Source organism: Passer domesticus, chromosome 37, assembly GCF_036417665.1.
Source record: "Passer domesticus isolate bPasDom1 chromosome 37, bPasDom1.hap1, whole genome shotgun sequence".
In the NCBI taxonomy this organism is placed as follows: Eukaryota; Metazoa; Chordata; class Aves; order Passeriformes; family Passeridae; genus Passer; species Passer domesticus.
In genome coordinates, this window is record NC_087510.1 from 422177 (window position 1) to 440224 (window position 18048).

At 65.2% G+C, this 18048-nt stretch overlaps 5 protein-coding genes across 7 annotated transcripts; 3 read left to right on the forward strand and 2 right to left on the reverse strand.

Moving 5' to 3' along the window:
* Positions 1-94: 94 nt before the first annotated feature.
* CCDC115 (coiled-coil domain containing 115) lies at positions 95-2585 on the reverse strand. The gene is made up of 7 exons (XM_064402264.1): positions 2530-2585; positions 2098-2198; positions 1665-1768; positions 1300-1391; positions 937-1065; positions 389-595; positions 95-302 (listed from the first exon to the last, which is right to left on the reverse strand). The coding sequence occupies exons 1-6, from the start codon at positions 2534-2536 to the stop codon at positions 408-410; spliced, it is 621 nt and encodes a 206-aa protein (XP_064258334.1). The 5' UTR covers positions 2537-2585; the 3' UTR covers positions 95-302; positions 389-407.
* Positions 2586-2702: 117 nt separating this feature from the next.
* On the forward strand, positions 2703-7215 carry IMP4 (IMP U3 small nucleolar ribonucleoprotein 4). Of its 2 annotated transcripts, none has more exons than XM_064402256.1 (9): positions 2703-2831; positions 3218-3326; positions 3683-3766; positions 4502-4611; positions 5252-5384; positions 5942-6096; positions 6626-6720; positions 6794-6864; positions 6952-7215. In XM_064402256.1, exons 1-9 carry the CDS (start codon positions 2829-2831, stop codon positions 7062-7064), a joined length of 873 nt encoding a protein of 290 aa, XP_064258326.1. In that variant the 5' UTR covers positions 2703-2828; the 3' UTR covers positions 7065-7215. The 2 variants fall into 2 exon arrangements, with proteins under 2 accessions (XP_064258326.1, XP_064258327.1); XM_064402257.1 differs by having other exon boundaries at positions 3683-3765; positions 4507-4611.
* On the reverse strand, positions 7207-8825 carry PTPN18 (protein tyrosine phosphatase non-receptor type 18). Its single transcript, XM_064402258.1, has 5 exons — positions 8194-8825; positions 7907-7962; positions 7618-7829; positions 7473-7547; positions 7207-7362 (listed from the first exon to the last, which is right to left on the reverse strand). The coding sequence occupies exons 1-5, from the start codon at positions 8242-8244 to the stop codon at positions 7295-7297; spliced, it is 462 nt and encodes a 153-aa protein (XP_064258328.1). The 5' UTR covers positions 8245-8825; the 3' UTR covers positions 7207-7294.
* Positions 8826-8900: 75 nt separating this feature from the next.
* MON1B (MON1 homolog B, secretory trafficking associated) lies at positions 8901-12582 on the forward strand. Its single transcript, XM_064402253.1, has 5 exons — positions 8901-9024; positions 9440-10390; positions 10804-11623; positions 11719-11866; positions 12381-12582. The coding sequence occupies exons 2-5, from the start codon at positions 9553-9555 to the stop codon at positions 12561-12563; spliced, it is 1989 nt and encodes a 662-aa protein (XP_064258323.1). The 5' UTR covers positions 8901-9024; positions 9440-9552; the 3' UTR covers positions 12564-12582.
* Positions 12501-17948, forward strand: LOC135288912 (synaptonemal complex central element protein 1-like). 2 transcript variants are annotated; one of them, XM_064402255.1, is made up of 11 exons: positions 12501-12635; positions 14721-14943; positions 15063-15137; positions 15290-15337; positions 15498-15552; positions 15650-15739; positions 15869-15932; positions 16058-16124; positions 16607-16661; positions 16749-16838; positions 17476-17947. In XM_064402255.1, exons 2-11 carry the CDS (start codon positions 14730-14732, stop codon positions 17528-17530), a joined length of 813 nt encoding a protein of 270 aa, XP_064258325.1. In that variant the 5' UTR covers positions 12501-12635; positions 14721-14729; the 3' UTR covers positions 17531-17947. The 2 variants fall into 2 exon arrangements, with proteins under 2 accessions (XP_064258325.1, XP_064258324.1); XM_064402254.1 differs by lacking the exon at positions 12501-12635 and adding an exon at positions 13197-13396 and having other exon boundaries at positions 17476-17948.
* Positions 17949-18048: the final 100 nt, after the last annotated feature.

Genomic DNA, 18048 nt, shown 5'->3' on the forward strand with positions numbered 1-18048 from the left:
ACTGCCACAGCCAGGATGTGACAGCGGTGACAAATGACCCTGCAGGGGCATTGGCCATGGTGGCACTGGCACAGCTGGCACCAGACAACACTGATAAATGACCCCGTGGTGGCAGCGGGGTGGCTTTATTGGGGACTGGGACATGGCAGGACCCTCCTCAGTCCTGTGCGGGGCTCGGTGTCACCTGCAAAGTCCTCAGTGTCATCTGGTGTCACCTCAGTGTCACCCGCAGGCCTTGGGGACTTGGTGTCACCACAGGCAGGTGCTGCTGTCTTCCGTGTCACTGGTGGCAGCTGTGTCACCTGTGAAGGGTCAGCACAGCCCCGTGTCACCTCTGTCCCCGTGGCCCATGGTGTCACCTGTGCTCCCACGTGTCCCTGTGTGTCACCTGCAGACGTGTCCTCGTGTCACGCAGTCACTGAGGTCACTGTGTCACCCTCGGTGTCCTGGCTGTCCCCAGGGGTTCCGGTGGGGCTCTGGCTGTCCCCGCTGTCCCCGGCCAGGTGACGTTTCTGCCGCAGGAGTTGCCGGTACCGGGCGGCCGCGGCTTCCATGGTGGCCTGGAGCTCGGCCACCTCCACGGCCAGCGTCACCCCTGGGGACACCGAGGGGACCAAGGAGGTCACGGGGGCCATGAGCTTTGGGCCCTCCCCAGTTCTGGGGTCACCCCAGATTTGGGGCTTTTCCCCATTCTTGGGCCCCTCTGGGTTTAGGGACCTTTGGTGGTTTTTGGGGACTCCCCAGTTCCTCCCAGTTCCCTCCCAGTTCCCCCCAGTTCCCCCACAGTTCCCCCCAGTTCCTCCCAGTTCCCCCCCAGTCCCTCCCAGTTTCCTCCCAGTTCCCTCCCAGTTCCCTCCAGTTCCTCCCAGTTCCCCCCAGTTCCTCCCAGTTTCTTCCCAGTTCCTCCCAGTCCCTCCCAGTTCCCCCAGTCCTCACCCCTCTGGAAGCTGCCCTGGGCCTGCCGCAGACTGGGGGGCACCAGGACCCCAAACCAGCCCAGGGGGTCTGGGGGGGGCCGGCTGGGGGTCCCCCCTTTTTCGGGGGCTCCCCGACGCTGCCGCAGCCCTGGGGGAGAGAGAAAGGTCAGAGACCCCCCCCAAAACAACTGAGGGACCCCCCAGCACCCACAGGACCCCCCAGCACCCCAAATCCCCCATCAGTTCCTCCCTTGCCCCCCACCCAGCACCCCATGGGTGACATCTCCAGACCCCCCCAGTCTGTCCCCAACACCCACTGGGGACATTCTGGGGACCCCCACACCCACAGGACCCCCCCAGGGACCACCCAGCCCCCCCTCACCGTCACCCCCGCCCTGCTGGGGGTCGGGGTCCTCGGGGTCTCCCCCTGTTCCAGGCACCTCCTCAAAGTGGGGGCGTCCCTCCGCGTCCTGCCTGGGGGTGACACAGTGGGGACAGTGTCACCAGCCTGCCCTGGTGTCACTTGGCCACCACAGGGACGTCCCAGCACCCCCCAGAACTCCTAAACCCCTCCTCACACTGGGGACATTGATGTCACCCCTGTGTCACCTCCCCAAACTGGGGACACCCCTTTGTGTCCCCTCCAGTGTGTCCCCAATGTCCCAGTGTCCCTCCCTGTGTCCCTGCCACCCCCAAAGAGTGTCCCCCGTGTCCCCCCCAGTGTCCTTGTCCCCTCATGTCCCCCACCTGTGGCACACACGGACTCGGGGCACCATGGTGGCCCCGTACTGCAGGGACGAGACGCGGTGACAGCCCAGGGAGTAACGGGCCTGGGCCAGGGACAGCCACCCCTGTGGGGACACGGGGGGACATTGAAGGGGACAGAGGAACATGGCGTTAGGGACAGTCACCTGGGGGGGACACAGGAGACACCGTGGTGTGTCCCTTTGTGTCCCCACAGTGGGTGACACGTCCCCCCAACATGTCCCAGGGTGGGTGGTGTGTCCCCAGCCATGTCCCCACAGCAGGGGACAGTCCCCAGCTGTGTCCCCGTGGGACTGGCACGTCCCTGTGGCGGGTGACACCCGCCAGGTGTGTCCCCGTGGCAGGTGGCACCTCCTCACAAGTGTCCCCATGAGGGGTGGCACGTCTCCATTGTGTCCCCGCCGTGTCCCCTCACCTGCCGCATGTGCTGCTCCAGCTGCTCCCGCCGCTGCTGCAGCAGCTCCAGCGCCTCCATCACCTCCAGCGCGGCCGCGTCCAGCGACAGCGACAGCGACCCTGCGGTGGGGAGGGGACACGGCTCAGGACCCCGCAGCGACACCCAGGGGGACCCCAGGGGCGCCCCCAGGCCCACCAAAAGCGCCCAGGGACCGGCCGGGTCCCCACGGTGTCACCCGTGTCCCCGGGGACCCCCTCAGGCCCTCAGAGACCCTGTCAAGACTCCCCCGGGGCCCCGGAAACCCGCTCAAAATACCGTCGGGATCCTTGAGACCCCCAAAACCACTCCAAAGCGCTTCCGGTCTCTTGGAGACCCCCAAAAATTCCCCGGGACCGCCCCCGGACATCACCGAGACCCCCAGAGACCCCAGAACCCCCGGCCCTTCCTCACCGTCCATCGCCGCCCTCACCGCGGCCTCAGGCCCGGCCACGCCTCATCCAATCGCAGCCCGCCCCGGTTCCTCTCGACCAATCAGCGAGCAAACAGGCCCGGGGGGCGGGGCCTGCGTGAGGGCAGACAGCGCAGCGGGGTGACGCCAGCCCGGCCGCCATCTTGAGTGAGGGCGCAGTGTTTCCTCCCCTCTCCGGCAGCAACGCACGCTCCCATTGGTCCGCCGGCGCTCGGCCAATGGGAGGCGGCGGTGCTGGGAGGTGCCGGCGTGTGAGGAGCAGCGCGGAGCGACCGCGACCATGGTGAGGGGCGCGGGGGTTGGGTCGGTGGTCCCGTGTCCCTCCCGTGTCCCCTCCTGTCCTCCATCCCTCCACCGGGCCTCCGGCGTCCCCTCCGTGTCCCCCATGCTCTCATTTCCCTGTCCCCCACAGCGGGCTTTGCCCCCTGCCCACCTCCCCCATATCCCCCCTCACGCGTCCCTCACTCTGTCCCCGCTGTCCCCCGATGTCCCCGCTGTCCCCCATCCCTCGATGCCGCCCCCTCAGCGCCCCCCATCCTCTCATTCCCCCGTATCCCCCCCACCGGGCCCTTCCCCGCCGCCCCCCGCGTGTCCCCGCCGGTGTCACCGTGTCTGTCCCGGTGTCACCGTGTCTGTCCCGGTGTCACCGTGTCTGTCCCGGTGTCGCAGCTGCGGCGCCAGGCCCGGGAGCGCCGGGAGTACCTGCAGCGCCGGGCCCGGGAGCAGCAGCAGCAGCGGCAGCGGGAGCGCAAGGAGACCCTGCGGCGGGCGCTGGACGGTACCGGAGCACGGGGAGGGGGCGACAGGGGGGACACGGGCAGCCAGAGGGGTGGAGAGGCACCGGGAGGAATTTGGGGGGGTTACAGGGGGTCTGGGAGGAGTTAAGGGGTGTGAGAAGAGATTCCGGGAGTGTGAAAAGGGGTTTGGGGGCGGCAAAGGGGATTTGGAGGAGCTGAGGAGAGTTTGGGGAGAAAGAGAGGAGTTTAAGGGGTTGGGGGGATTTAGGGGATTAAAGAGGGGTAAAAAGGGGAGATGGAAGTGCTGCGGGCCCAGGGGGTTATTTGGGGCTGGGGTATTGGAATGGGGAGGGTTGGGGGTCCTGTCTGAGCCCCTCCGTTTCTCTCCCCCCCCCAGAGAATCGGCTGCTGCCCACGGAGCTGCGGCACGAGGCGCTGGCCCTGCAGAAGGAGCTGGAGTTCGACTTCCAGGCACCGGGGGGTGAGAGGGACCCCCGAATTGGGGTGGAGGGACCCCCAAACTGGGGGAGAGGGACCCCCAAATCAGGGGAGTGGGACCCCCAAATTTGGGGAGTGGGACCCCCAAATTGGGGTGGGAGGGACCCTCAAACTGGGGAGGGAGAGTGGCGACAGGGACCTGCAAATTGGGACCAAGGGACCCTAAATTGGGGTAGAGGGATCCTCAAATCAGGGGGGAGGGTGGTGAGAGGAACCCCCAAATCTGTGGGGAGAGTGGGGAGAGGGACCCTCAAATCAGGGATAAAAGATGGGGAGAGGGACCCCCAAGCTGGAGGAGATTGGAACTTCCAAAGCCGGGGTGGGGGGGCAGGCAAGACCCTTGAATGAGCTGGACCCCAAAATGGGGAGAGGGGAATCCAGGCACAGGAGGGAGGCAGCCAAAAAAAAAACCCTGAAAAAAGAGACTGGCCTCATTTTTAGGAGTTTCCTCAAATTCTGTGTGGGTTTTTAAATTCCCCAGCTGAGGTTAAATTCACCCCAAAGTGAGCGTGGGGTTGCACCAGCAGCCACAGCCTGGGCTGCACCCCAAATCTGGGCCTGGCTCCCCCCACAGTGAGCCGTGAATCCCCAAAATGGGAATTAAACCCATTTCCCCCCAAAATCCCCCCAAACCCACTCACTGCAGTGACCCCAATGACCCCGGGGTGGGCGGGGCTGGGAATGCAGGGGGTGTGGTCTGACAAAGCCCCGCCCCCAGAGACCGGTGACAGCCAGGATGACGAGTACAAGTGGGCGGGGCTGGAGCCCCCCAAGGTGATGGTGACGACGTCACGTGACCCCAGCGCCCGCCTCAGGCTCTTTGCAAAGGTGGGCGTGGCCTGGTGTGGGTGTGGTCTTGGTGGGCATGTCCTAAGCTGGGTGTGGCCAGTTTTGGGTGTGGCTAAAGCTGGGTGGGGCTCTAAGGTGGGTGTGGCCTAGCCTTAGCACCCTGACCCCACCCCTCTGCTCCCATGGGGGTGTGGCCTCAAGAAGGGGTGGGGCTTTCTGTGCATGGACAGTGGGAGGGGCTTGTTTGGACCCACCCCTTGTGGGACTGAGCCAATGCTGGACAGTAAAACCCATAACAGTGGGAGGAGTCATTGTGGGTGTGGCCTGAGTGTGGGCGTGGCTCTGGCACACCCTAAAATGATGAAGGGCTGGAGCCAGGGGATGGGTGTGTCATTGTCACCCTGTGCTGGGGGGACAGAGGGGGACACAGACCTGGGGACACGGGGTGGTGATTTGGGGACATGGGGGAGGTGCTTTGGGGGGCACAGCAGGGGGAACATGGGGGGGTGATTTGGGGGAGATGGGTTGGGTGATTTGGGGGACACACAGGAGGTGATTTGGGGGACATGAGGACGCTGTAATGTCACAGGTGGGGGCACGCTGTGTGAAGGGGTGACACAAACAGGGCACAGCGGGGCTGTGGCTGACCCCGCGCCATGTCCCCGTGTCCCCGTCCCAGGAGCTGTGCCTGCTGCTGCCGGGCGCTCGCCGCATGAACCGCGGCCGTGCCGAGCTGGGCGCGCTGGTGGCGGCGTGCCGGGCCGCGGGGGTCACCGACCTGCTGGTGCTGCACGAGACCCGCGGGCGCCCCGGTCAGTGCCCCGGGGGGCTCTGGGGGGGCTGGGGTCACCTTCTGGGTGGATGCTTTGGGAAGAGTGAGCTGGAGCGGAACTAGGCAGAGTTAATTAATAATTGATTAAAAGGATTTCCTTAATGGATCCAGCTTGGGCAGCACAAGAGCCAGGGTGGCACCCAAATGGTCATAAAATGGACAACTGGTCCCAGGGTCTGACACTTTTATAAGTTTTGATCCATTTGCATATTGGAGTTAATTGTCCAGTTACAGCTTTAGGTTATGAAGTTCCATTTTTCTTGGTTTTATCTTTTCAATCCAAATTGTTTGTGCTCTTGGGCGTGAGATTTGGATCATTTGTCCTGGGTTCCCAGCTAGAAAAGGAATTGTTTTGTGTCCCTACTCTGTGCAGAGAGCTCACCAACATTTAATACGAAGTTCAGACTCACACACTAAACAACACAAAATCTGAAAAACACAAAATCTGAACCCTGAGGCATTGTGGGAGTGGGTGGGGCCAATCCCAAGGGGGCGTGGCCTGTGCGTGGGTGTGTCCTGACCAAGCCCCACCCCCAGATGGGCTGACCGTGTCCCACCTGCCCCACGGCCCCACTGCCCACTTCACGCTGAGCGGGGCCGTGCTGCGCCAGGAGGTCGGGGGGCTCGGGGGGGCCCCGCTGGCCGCCCCCCACCTGCTGCTGCTGCACCTGGACTCCACTCTGGGGAAAAGGGTACGGCCGGGGGGGACGGGGGGGATATTGGGGACAGGGGGGGACACTGGAGACATGGGGAACACTGGGGACATGGGGGACACTGGGCACATGGGGGGACAGTGGAGACATGGGGGGACAAGAGGGGAACGGGGGACAATGGGGACATGGGGGGATACTGGGGATGTGGGGGACATTGGGGACATGGGGGACAGTGGGACATGGGGGGACAATGGGGACGTGGGGGGAAAATGGGGAGGTGGGAGGACACTGGGGACATGGGAGGGACATGGGGGGACACTGGGGATGTGGGGGGAAAATGGGGACATGGGGGGGGACATGGGGGGACAATGGGGACATATGGGACAATAGGGACGTGGGGGACAATGGGGACCTGGGGGGACAGGAGAGGGAAGGGGGACACACAGCTGGGGGGATGTGAGGGGATGGTGGAGGAAATGGGGACACTGGGGAGGTACGCGGGAGGCCCCGGGGGTGGGGTGACCCCATCCCTGTCCCCATCCCTGTCCCCACCCCTGTCCCCCCACAGGTCGGGACCATCCTGAAGCACCTGTTCCCCGTTCCCCGTCCCGACAGCCGCCGCGTGGTGACCTTCGCCAACGAGGACGACGTCATTTTAGTGCGGTGGGTGACACGTGGGGACACGGGGACACGGACAGACCCCCCCAAGGGCCTCTCTGACCCCCCCTCCCCACAGGAACCACGTGTACCGGCGCCGGGGGCGGACGGTGGAGCTGGAGGAGGTGGGACCCCGCTTCCAGCTGAGGCGTGAGTGTCCCCTGCTGTCCCCAACAGCCCTGAAAGGGTCCCCGTGTGTCCCCAAATGTCCCAACAACCCCCCTGTGTCCCCCCCAGCCTACCTGATCCGCCTGGGGACCCTGGACCAGGGGGACGCGGCCGACGTGGAGTGGCGCTGGCACCCGTACACGGCCACGGCCCCCAAGCGCCGCCTGCTCAGCGCCACCTGAGCCCCCCCGGACCCCCCCGGAGACCCCCCCAGGTGGGGCCCACCTGCACCCCTGAGACCACCCCGGCAGCTGAGCCCCCTCTGGACTCCCCCAGGCACGGCTGGGTTTCTCACAACCAGTTTTTATTTGTAATAAATCGTTTTTGTTTATATTGGGTGCTGTAAGGACCAACTAGGCTCTGCTGCAGCCCCTCCTCTCTTGGGGGGGCTCACAGGGATCCAGACCCCCCCTCACACCCGGGACCACTCGGCCGGGGGGTCCCGCGGGCCCTTGGGCTTCCCGATGCGGAAGTTAAACCCTGGGGGGAGGAGCAGGGGGTCAGTGAGGGGGGGGCTGGACATTGATGTCCCCCCTGAACCCCCCCAGACACCGAGACCCCCCCAGGACAGCAGGGACCCCCATGCTCACCCAGGCAGGGGCCGCTGCCGGTGTCAGCAGGGGGGGTCACGACCTCGTAGGCTCCGTCCGTGGGTCTGGGGGAGCCTGGAGGGGGGAACCACGGTCAGAATTATCGACCCTGGGGACCCCAGACCCCCCCAACCCCCCCACTCACCTGCGGGGCTGGGGGAGGGGCGGCGCACGGGGCTGCCCGGCAGCGAGCACGTGCCCGAGGGGGCGGAGTCTCGTCCGAAGGGGGCGTGGTCTCTCCCCAAGGGGGAGGGGCCTCTCCCCGCGGCCCCGCCCCCCCGGCGGGGCTTGTTGACCACGGCGTAGGTGACATCCATGGCGGGGGGCGCGGGGGGCTCGGCCGGCACCGAAACGCTCCTGCAGGGGGGACAGCGGAGGGGCGGCGAGGGAGGGGACACCCGCCCGGGTCACCTGTCCCCGCGGCGAGCACTCACCTGAGCAGGGCGGGCCGCAGGGCCCGGCGGGCCACGGCGTCCTGGTACAGGGGGGGCTGGGGAGGCAGGGGGTCACCTGCGGCCCCCCCGAACGGGGCTGCCGGAGCTCCCGCGTCCCCCCCAAACCTCTCGGGGTCCCCCCCTGAACGGCCGGGTCCCTTGTGTCACTTCCCCTTTCCGGGGGCAGGAAGTGCCGCGGCCGCCCTCGTGCCCCCACCCCGCCCCGGATGCCCGCGGCCCCCCAGCCCCGCCGCTGGGCCCCCCCAAAATCGGGGTCCCGCTCTCACCTGCAGCCCGCGGGCCAGGCTGAGGTGGCTGGGGGGCGGTGGAGGCGCCATGGGGGTCCCGGGGGAGGGGGTCTCAGGTGTGTGGGGCACGGAGGGGACCTGGGGGGTTTTCAGTGCCCCGGGCCCCGCCCCCGGCTGGAGCCCCGCCCCTGGGCTGGGCCCTGAGGCTCCGCGGGGAATTCCCTGTGGTGCTTTGGGGGGAGCCTGGGGGTCCCTGTGGATATTGCAGGGGCTGTTTGGGGGCTCTCTGCAGCTTCTTGGGGTCCCTGTTGCCCCTGCAGCGAGTCTGGGGGGGGCTCTATAGACCCTCCAGAGCCTCTGTAGGGGTTGTGGGTGCCCTTATGGACCCTCCAGGCCCTGCGTGAAGCTCCTCGGGGGTGCCTGTGGGGCCCCCGGGGTCCCCTGCAGCCGCCCGGGGGTGTCTGCGGCTCCCGGCCGCACCTGAAGGGGCGCTGGAGCCCTGCAGGGGGGCACAGAAGGACCCCAAACATTGAGGGGTCCCCTATGGCCCTGGGGGGCGGGGCCAGGCGCCTATAGCCGCTATAGGGATCGCTGTGGCCCCGCCCCTCGTCACGAGGCTGCGTCCTGACCCCGCCCCCGCGTGACGTCACAGAGTCATGAGGGACGGGGGTGGAGCGGGAGAGCCCGCCAAAAGAGGCGTCACTCTTCAGGCGCCGCCGCGCGCCTGCTGATTGGTCGGCGCGCGGTGGCCGCGCCCCCTTCCCGCGCGCCGCGCGGTGATTGGTGGTCGCGGCGGCGCGGTGACGTCACGGGGCGCGCGGCGCGGCGGCCCCGGAAGCGGCGGTGGCGGCGGGAGCGGGAGCGCGGCCGGTGAGCGCGCGCGGGGCGGGGACAGCGCGGGGGCGGGCACGGCCGGGGGCGGGGCCTGGGCGGGGGCGGGGCCGGTGGGGAGGGGGCGGCCCGGGGGGCGATCTCTCCGGGGGGCGGGGCTTTGTGAGGGAGCGAGGTGGCCCCGGGGCTCCCGGGGCGGGGCTAAAGTTCTTTGGGGCGGGGCTTAACGCTCGCGTGGGCGTGGTTTCACTTTAGGGGCGGGGCTAGAGAGGCACGTGTGGGGCGTTGCAGGGTGAGCTTCTGTGGGGGCGTGGCTTGATGTCAGTGGGCGTGGCCTAGGCGAAGACCACCAGGGCTGGGAGGGGCTGGAGGTGTGGCCACAAGGTGTGGATTTGGGGTGGGGCGTGGCTTGCGGATCCACGCCCCCTGTGACCCCACCCCACCTCCTCCCCAGGTGCCCAGGACCCCTGACCCCGCCCTGGGTGAGGGCAGGGTGGGGCAGGGCGGGGCTGTTCAGGTGCGCAGGCACCGCCCCGGCGCCCCCTGCTGGCCACAGGTGAGGCAGAGATGGAGCCGGGCAGGACAGCGGACACGGCGTCCCCGAGCTGTCACCACAGTGGGGACGATGAGGAGGAAGATGTGACAGCAGCGGCAGCCATGGCATCATCCGTGTGTCACCCTGCTGGGAATGAGGAGGAGGACAACAAGGAGGTGGCAGCAGTGGTGACAGCCACAGTGTCCCTGGGATGCCACCCCAGTGAGGAGGAGGTGGCAGTGGCCATGACATCCCAAGGGGGGCCGTGTGGCAGGGATGAGGATGTGGTGGCAGCAGTGACAGCAGAAGCAGCCACAACGTCCCAGGGCTGTCACCCTGGTGAGGAGGAGGAGGTGACCACAGCAGGGACATCCCTGGGGTGTCCCCCCCTTGGGGATGAGGAGGAGGTGACAACAGCAGGGACAGCAGCAGGGACATCCCCAGGCATTCAACCCAGTGAGGAGGAGATGACCGTGGCAGCAACGTCCCCAGCACGTCCTCCTGTAGGGGATGAAGAGGAGGTGACAGCGGCGGTGACATCCCCAGGGTGTCACCCTAGTGAGGAGGAGGTGACAGCGACGGTGACATCCCCAGGGTGTCACCCTGGTGAGGAAGAGGAGGAGGTGACGGCGGCGGTGACGGCAGCAGCGGCCACATCGGCCCCGGGCGGGCGGCGCGGCGCGGACGAGGACGTGGCGGCCGCGGGCTGGCGAGCGCGGCGCAAACACGTGTTCGTGCTCAGCGAGGCGGGGAAGCCAATCTACTCCCGGCACGGCAACGAGGAGGCGCTGGCGGCCACCATGGGGGTCATGATGGCCCTTGTGTCCTTCATCCAGAGCGGCGGCAACGCCATCCGGGCCATCTGCTCCGGTACGGGGCCAGCGGGGGGTGGACATGGAGCCCCCAAATTTATACAGACACACCCGTGGGTAACCCCAAACCTGCACAGCCCCGCCCCCAGGTAGCCCTGAAACAGCCCCCACAGGTACAGCCAGCCCTGCTCCAAACAGCCCCCTCCAAACACAATATCCCACCCCAAAAACCTCTCCCAGGTACAGCTGAATCTACCACATCAGCCTGCCCAGGTACAAACAGCACCCCAAAACTCTCTTCCCCCCCAAACCTCTTCCTGGGTCCTGCCACCCCCCTAAAAACCCTGCCTTGCTACAGCCACTCTCCAAAAAACACCACACCCCAAAATGCCACCTGTCCAGGTACATCTGGCTGCCCCCAAACCCTCCGTGTCCCCCGTGTGACCGCCGTGTCCCCTCTCTCCCCCGCAGAGGACCGCACGCTGGTGTTCGAGCAGCGGGGCCCGCTGCTGCTGGTGTCGGTGTCCCGCACGCGGCAGTCGGCGGCGCAGCTGCGGCGGGAGCTGGCCTTCGTGCACGAGCAGATCCTCTCGCTGCTGACCCGCGGCGGCATCGCCCGCGTCTTCGCTCGGCGCCGCGGCTTCGACCTGCGCCGGCTGCTGGCGGGCGCCGAGGCCGTGCTGGACCGGCTGCTCTGCGGGGCCGCGGCCGACGGGCGGCTGCTGCTGGGCGCCGCTCGCTGCCTGCCGCTGCCCGGGGGGCTCCGCCGCGCCGTGTCCGGGGCCCTGCGCCGCGCCGCCGCCGCCGCCCGCCCCGCGCCCGCCTTGGCCGTGCTGGCGGCTCGGGGCCGCCTGGTGACGGCGGCGCGGCAGCGGGCGCTGGCCGAGGGCGGGCGGCTCTGCGCCAGCGACCTCCACCTGCTGCTCAACCTGCTGGGCGGCGGGGCGGGCGCGGGGGCGGGCGAGGTGTGGACCCCCGTGTGCTTGCCGCGCTTCAACCCCGACGGGTATTTCTACGCGTACGCGGCGCGGCTGGGCGAGGAGGAGGAGGAGGAGGGCGTGACGCTGATCCTGCTGTCCACGGAGCGAGAGGGATTCTACGCGGCGGCTGCGTGCCGGCGGCAGCTGGAGGACACGCTGCGGGCGCAGGGCTGGCTGGCCGAGCTGGCGGCGGCCGTGCGAGGGGGAGCGGGGTACGGCCCGTCCCGCCCCGGCGCCCCCGAGCTCCGGCACTTCCTCTACAAGCCCTTGGAGGGGCCGGAGGAGATGCAGCAGCTGCCGCAGTTCACCAGGTGCGGGCATGGGGGGGACACGCCAGAACTGGGGGGGTGGGCTTGTCCCCGACCTTCACCTGACGCTTTTGTCCCCCCTCCCTCACCGGCCGCAGCCCCGAGCTGGAGGAGCCCTACACCAGCGAGGAGGAGCAGCACCGGCTCTTCGACCTGTACCACTACCTGCACAGCCGCGTGCACAGCCCGCACCGGCCCCTGCGCCTGCTCTACCATGTGGCTGAGAAGGAAACGCTGCTGGCCTGGGTGAGCCATGGGGAAGGAGCTGTCAGCAGGGCCCAGAGCCAGCAGCACCTGTTTGTGCTGTCGTGAGAAGATTCCAGAGTTACGGGGGTCACTGGCTGGTGGTGCTGTCCGTAGATCCTGCAGTTAACAGCATTCTTGGTGTCAGTGCTGTCAGTAGATCCCACAGTTAATGGGATGTGGTGTCATCAGTAGGTCCCACAGTTAATGGGATCCTCACTGGAGGTACTATCAGTAGATCCCACAGTTAACGGGATGCTTGGTGTCAGTGCTGTCAGTAAACCTCACAATTAACGGGATTTTTGCTGGCAGTGCCATCAGTAGATCCCACAGTTAACAGGATTTTCACTGGCAGTGCCATCAGTAGATCGCACTGATGCTCACTGGAGGTGCTGTCAGTAAATCCCACAATTAATGGGATTTTCACTGGCAGTGCCATCAGTAGATCCCACAGGTAGGATTTTCACTGTCAGTGCCATCAGTAGATCCCACAGTTAACTGGCGTGGGTTCCCACAGGTGACCAGCAAGTTCGAACTGTACAGCTGCTTCAGCCCGCTGGTGACGAAGGCGGGCGCCATCGCCGTGCTGACCAAGCTGCTGCGCTGGCTCAAGAAGGAGGAGGACTGGCTGTTCATCCGCTACCCGGCACCATTCTGCGCCGCGCCCGCGCGCCCCGAGGGGCCCGAGCCCGAGGGCTGACAATAAACACTGAGACCCCGGGGAGAGTCCTGAGTCCAGGGGACTGGGGGGTCAGGGGACACGGCCTGAGGGGTGAGGGGACAGGGGGACATCCTGAGGGGTGAGGAGATGTGGGGACACAATCTTAGGGGTGAGGGGATGGGGGGACATCCTGAGGGGTGAGGAGATGGGGGGACATGGCCTGAGGGGATGAGGGAACATCCTGAGGGGTGAGGGGACACAGCCTTAGGGGTGAGGGGATGGGGAGACATGGCCTGAGGGGTGAGGGGACGGGGGGACATGGCCTGAGGGGTGACAGTATGGGGGGACATCCTGAGGGGTGAGGGGATGGCAGGGACATCCTGTGGAGTGAGAGGATGAGGGGACACGGCCTGAGGGGTGAGGGAATTGCAGGGACATGGCCTGAAGGGTAAGGGTATGAGGGGACGCAACCTGAGGGGTGAGGGGACAGGAGGACATGGCCTGAGGGGTGAGGGAATGGCAGGGACATCCTGAGGGATGAGGGAATAGCAGGGACACGGCCTGAAGGGTAAGGAGATGAGGGGGACACAGCCTGAGGGGTGAGGGAATGGGGGGACATGGCCTGAGGGGATGGCAGGGACATCCTGAGGGGTGAGGGGACAGGAGGACATGGCCTGAGGGATGAGGGGACACGGCCTGAGGGGTGAGGGGATGGCAGGGACATCCTGAGGGGATGAGGGGACACGGCCTGAGGGTTGAGGGGATGATGGAAGGGGTGAAAGGAGATGAGAACAGCAGCAGAGAAAGGGAAAAGGGAACTGAAGATGAGAGGAATGCAAGAGAGAAAATGGAGAGAAAACCTGAAAGAAAAGGTGGGGAGCAGATAGAAAGGAGGGAAAATGGGGCAGAAAAGAGAGGGATGAGGGGACAGAAATCTATGGGAAAACGTGAGGAAACAGTGGGAAAATGTAACAGGAAAGGCTGGAAGAGGTGACAAGAAATGGAGGGCAAAAATAGACAGGAAAGGGAGCAGAAAAGAGGGAAGAGGAGATGATGAAAGAAGTGACAGATTGGGGGTGAAAGGGGGACAGAAAATGACGTCAGGAAGGGAGAGAAACAGCTGGAAAAGGGGACAAAAATTAGGGCAAAGAATGGATGGAAAATGATGGGAAGATGTGAAGGGGAAAGGTGGAAAATGTGAGAGGAAAAGAGTGGGAAAACGTGAGGGGGGAAAGGTGGGGAAATATGAGGTGAAAAGGTGGGAAAATTGAAAGGAAATGGCATGAAAACGAGGGGTGAAAGGTAGGAAAACATGAGGGGGAAGGATGGTAAAAATTAGGGAAAAAAGCAGGAAAATGTGAATGGGAAAGGGCGGGAAAACGTGAGGGGGAAAGGGCGGAAGAACGTGAGGGGAAAAGGGGGGGAAACCGTGAGGGGAAAAGAACGGGAAACCGTGAGGGGAAAAGAGCGGGAAACCGTGAGGGGAAAAGAGCGGGAAACCGTGAGGGGAAAAGGGCGGGAAACCGTGAGGGGAAAAGAGCGGGAAACCGTGAGGGGAAAAGAGCGGGAAACCGTGAGGGGAAAAGGGGGGGAAACCGTGAGGGGAAAAGAGCGGGAAACCGTGAGGGGAAAAGAGCGGGAAACCGTGAGGGGAAAAGGGGGGGAAACCGTGAGGGGAAAAGAGCGGGAAACCGTGAGGGGAAAAGAGCGGGAAACCGTGAGGGGAAAAGAGCGGGAAAACGTGAGGGGAAAAAGGGGGGGAAACCTGAGAATGGGAAGGAGAGGGGCTGAGAAAGCCGCAGAAAGAAGGTGAGGGGAAATGGGGGATGAAAAGGGACAAAGAGTAAGGACATAAGACAAAAAAGTGTGAAAGGGGGACTGGAAAGAGGGTGTTGGTGACAGAAAATGGAGCAAGAGCGGAAAGGACTGGAGAGGGAAATGAGGGACAGAAATGGATGGGACAGAGGCGGCAGGAACTGGAGGAAGGAGGTGACGGAAATGGGAGAAACCCTGGAGAAAAAAGATAGAAGGGGAGAAAGTGAAACATGACCGAAAATGCGGGGCTGAGGGTGGAAAAAGGGGATGAGAATGGAAAAGGGGGAAGAGGATGACAAATGTGACAGACAAGCCAGTGCCCGCCATCATCATCCCCTGTGTCCCCCCATGTACCCCTGTGTCACCACCGTGTCCCTCCAGGCTGCAGTGATGGACCTGGACCCACGCAGTGACGGGCTCTACGGCCAAGACCCCCCAAGACCACCGTGTGTCCCAGTGTCCCCCCGCCCCAGGGACAAGGTGGTCTCAGGTGTCCCCAGGAGAGGCAGTGCCCCTGTGCCCTGCCCAGTTCCCCCCTCAGGTCCCCCTGGGAGGATCCCACAGCTGGAGGTGCTGCTGAGGCAGGTGCACAGCCTGCAGAAAGGTGAGTGAGAGGACCCCTGTGCTCCCCCATGTTCCCATGTCCCACCTGTCCTCCTATGCTCCCTCATGTGCCTGCCACGTCCCCCCATGTCCCTCTGTCCATCCCACTGTGTCCCACAGTCCGTGAGGCCACGACACAGGAGCTGGTGAAGGGACAAAACTGCAGTGAGGGGTTGCGCCAGCACCTGGAGCAGTGTGAGTCACCTGGGGGGGACACTGAGAGGTCTGGAGGGGACACTGAGAGGGCTGGGGACACACACAGAGGGGTCTGGAGGGGTCTGGTGGGTAGGGACCCTGGGGGGGTTGTGGGGGCAGAAGGCTCTGAGCTCATTTCCCCCTCCCCACAGTGGAGCAGCACAAGGAGGCACTGGAGAGGTCCTGGCAGCAGGTGCAGGGTGAGCCTGGGGGGCCCTGGGGTCTTTGGGGCCCCCCTAAAACCTCCCCTGATGCCTCCTGAACCTCTGACCCCCTTAACCCCCATGATTCCCTGATCCTTGTGGCCACCCAGGGGTGGTGGGACCACCTTGGCCCCTGTGACCCCCCTGTCCCCCCCAGAGTCACTGCAGAGAGCGCAGCTGCAAGGGAAGGAGGTGGATGCCAAAGGCCAGAGGTGAGTGGGGACACCTGTGACCCTCCTCAACCTCACCTGTGCCCACATGACCTCTGACCCTTCCCAAACACACCTGGTGACCCCTGAACCCCTGCAGGCGCTGCGGGCTCTGCCTGGAGCAGCAGCAGGACCTGGAGGGGACAAAGCAGCAGTGGGAGCAGCTGCAAAACCTGCGCCGGGGACACAGGTGGGGCTGGGGACACAGGTGGGGCTGGGGACACAGCCTGGGGGACACAGGTGGGGCTGGGGGTGGCACTAGGTGACCCACACAGATCATGTGACCACCGTGTCACCTCCTGTGTCCCCTCCCCCCCAGGTGGCAGCACTGCCAGCAGCTCGATGCCATCATGGAGGAGCTCAAGCATCTGCGTGTCACACACGTGAGTGAGACCCGGGCTGGGATCCCTCACACACCTGGGGGTCCCTCACACACCTGGGGGTCCCTCACACACCTGGGTGCCCTGGCACACCCTGGTATCACCCCCTCTCCCCTGTCCCCCCACAGGCTCCAGCCCACCTGGAGGCTGAACTGGTGCAGCTGGAGAAGATGGAGGAGAAGTGGCTGAGCTGGGGTGAGCCCCTGACACCTGAGTGACCCCCCAGGACCCCCTGGAGCACCTGAGTGTCACTGCTGACACCTGAGTGACCCCCCAGGACCCCCTGGAGCACCTGAGTGTCACTGCTGACACCTGAATGCCCCCCAGGACCCCCTGGAGCACCTGAGTGTCACTGCTGACACCTGAGTGACCCCTCAGGACCCCATGGAGCACCTGAGTGTCACTGCTGACACCTGAGTGACCCCTCAGGACCCCATGGAGCACCTGAGTGTCACTGCTGACACCTGAATGCCCCCCATGACACCTCTGGGCACCTGGGGGACGCTCTTGGACACCTCAGTGACCTCTGCCAACACCTGAGTGACCTCCTGAGCTCCTGACTGACCCTGGCCACCTGAGCCCCTCTCCCACAAGCCCCTGAGTGACCCCCCTGGACACCTGAGCCCCCCAAACCCAGGTGTGTCCCCTTGGGCTGACCAGTGTCCCCCCCTGCCCAGAGCGCCGTGTGATGGACACCGAGGAGCAGCTGGGCCCAGAGGCACCTGTGCTCAGGTGAGCGCCCACCTCTGGCCCCGCCCCCTCAAAGGTGACCCCGCCCACTCAGGTTCTGTCCCCACCCCCTAACCCTCATTCTTGCAGGCGATTGGTGCAGCAGGAGCAGGAAGGGGCGGAGCAACAGCTGGAGGTGGAGCTGGGCCGGCAGCAGCTGAGCCTGCAGCGCCGTGACAGGTGTGTGACCCCTGGGGACAGGTGTGTGACCACTGGGGACAGGTGTGTGACCCCTGGGGACAGGTGTGTGACCTGCTGGGACAGGTGTGTGACCCCTAGGACAGGTGTGTGACCCCTGGGGACAGGTGTGTGACCACTGGGGACAGGTGTGTGACCCCTAGGACAGGTGTGTGACCTGCTGGGACAGGTGTGTGACCCCTGGGGACAGGTGTATGACCCCTGGGGACAGGTGTGTGACCCCTAGGAGAGGTGTGTGACCCCTGGGGACAGGTGTGTGACCTGCCCCAGGACAGGTGTGTGACCCCTGGGGACAGGTGTGTGACCTCTGGGGACAGGTGTGTGATCCCTAGGAGAGGTGTGTGACCCCTGGGGACAGGTGTGGGACCTGCCCCAGGACAGGTGTGTGACCTCTGGGGACAGGTGTGTGACCCCTAGGAGAGGTGTGTGACCCCTGGGGACAGGTGTGTGACCCCTGGGGACAGGTGTGGGACCTGCCCCAGGACAGGTGTGTGACCTGCCCCAGGACAGGGGTGTGGCCCCTGGGGACAGGTGTGTGGGACAGGTGTGGCCCTGTCACCTGGGCCCCTCAAGGCCCCACCCACCTCCAGCCCCACCCCTTCTCTGGCCCCGCCCACAGGCTGGCAGAGGAGCTGCAGCAGCTGCAGCGCCCCCAGGAGGCTCTCGCAGAGTGACAGGGGACGAGATGGACACACCCCATGGGACACCCGTGGCACCTGTGTGACACCTCTGTGTGTTACCTGCGGGCCACCTGTGTCCTGCCATGTTCTCGTGTTCCCCATTCCCCATTGTCCTCCCCGCCATGTCCCCCTCAGGTCCCCAAGGCTCCCCTGTATCCCCCAGTCCTCTCAAGTTCCCCCCATCCTTCCCATTTTCCCCAATGTCCCCCATGTCCCCCCATGTCACCAATGTCCTCCATGTCCCCAATGTCCCCCATGTCCCCCCAGGTCCTCATGTGCCCCACAATGTCCCCTCACATTCCCCATGTCCCCAGTTCCTCCCCATGTCCCACCAATGTCCCCCATGTCCCCTCACATCCCCCATTTCCCCATGTGCCCCTCCAATGTCCCCCCATGTCCTCCCATGTCCCGATGTCCCCAATAAACGCTCTGCCACCACTGCTGTCTCTCAGGTGTCTCTTTGCAACCGCGGGTGACACTACCCCCAAACATGGCGGCCCCCTATGGCCGCC

Bases quoted from the DNA above. Each gene is read 5' to 3' on its own strand.
- CCDC115 (XM_064402264.1), bottom strand. The intron at 1,066-1,299 runs GTGAGGGGGGGC...TCTCTCCCCCAG, and splicing joins CCAGCAGGGCGGGGGTGACG to GGCTGCGGCAGCGTCGGGGA. The intron at 596-936 runs GTGAGGACTGGG...CGGTGTCCCCAG, and splicing joins CCAGGGCAGCTTCCAGAGGG to GGGTGACGCTGGCCGTGGAG.
- MON1B (XM_064402253.1), top strand. From the start codon at position 9,553: ATGGAGCCGGGCAGGACAGCGGACACGGCGTCCCCGAGCTGTCACCAC. The intron at 10,391-10,803 runs GTACGGGGCCAG...TCTCCCCCGCAG, and splicing joins CATCCGGGCCATCTGCTCCG to AGGACCGCACGCTGGTGTTC. The intron at 11,867-12,380 runs GTGAGCCATGGG...GGGTTCCCACAG, and splicing joins AGGAAACGCTGCTGGCCTGG to GTGACCAGCAAGTTCGAACT.
- LOC135288912 (XM_064402254.1), top strand. From the start codon at position 13,310: ATGAGAACAGCAGCAGAGAAAGGGAAAAGGGAACTGAAGATGAGAGGA. The intron at 15,138-15,289 runs GTGAGTCACCTG...CCCTCCCCACAG, and splicing joins GCGCCAGCACCTGGAGCAGT to TGGAGCAGCACAAGGAGGCA. The intron at 16,662-16,748 runs GTGAGCGCCCAC...TCATTCTTGCAG, and splicing joins CCAGAGGCACCTGTGCTCAG to GCGATTGGTGCAGCAGGAGC.
- PTPN18 (XM_064402258.1), bottom strand. From the start codon at position 8,244: ATGGCGCCTCCACCGCCCCCCAGCCACCTCAGCCTGGCCCGCGGGCTG. The intron at 7,548-7,617 runs GTGAGTGGGGGG...TCCCCCCTCCAG, and splicing joins CCCCTCCCCCAGCCCCGCAG to GCTCCCCCAGACCCACGGAC. The intron at 7,363-7,472 runs GTGAGCATGGGG...TCCTCCCCCCAG, and splicing joins CGGCAGCGGCCCCTGCCTGG to GGTTTAACTTCCGCATCGGG.
- IMP4 (XM_064402256.1), top strand. The intron at 3,767-4,501 runs GTGAGAGGGACC...CCCCGCCCCCAG, and splicing joins CGACTTCCAGGCACCGGGGG to AGACCGGTGACAGCCAGGAT. The intron at 5,385-5,941 runs GTCAGTGCCCCG...CCCCACCCCCAG, and splicing joins CGAGACCCGCGGGCGCCCCG to ATGGGCTGACCGTGTCCCAC.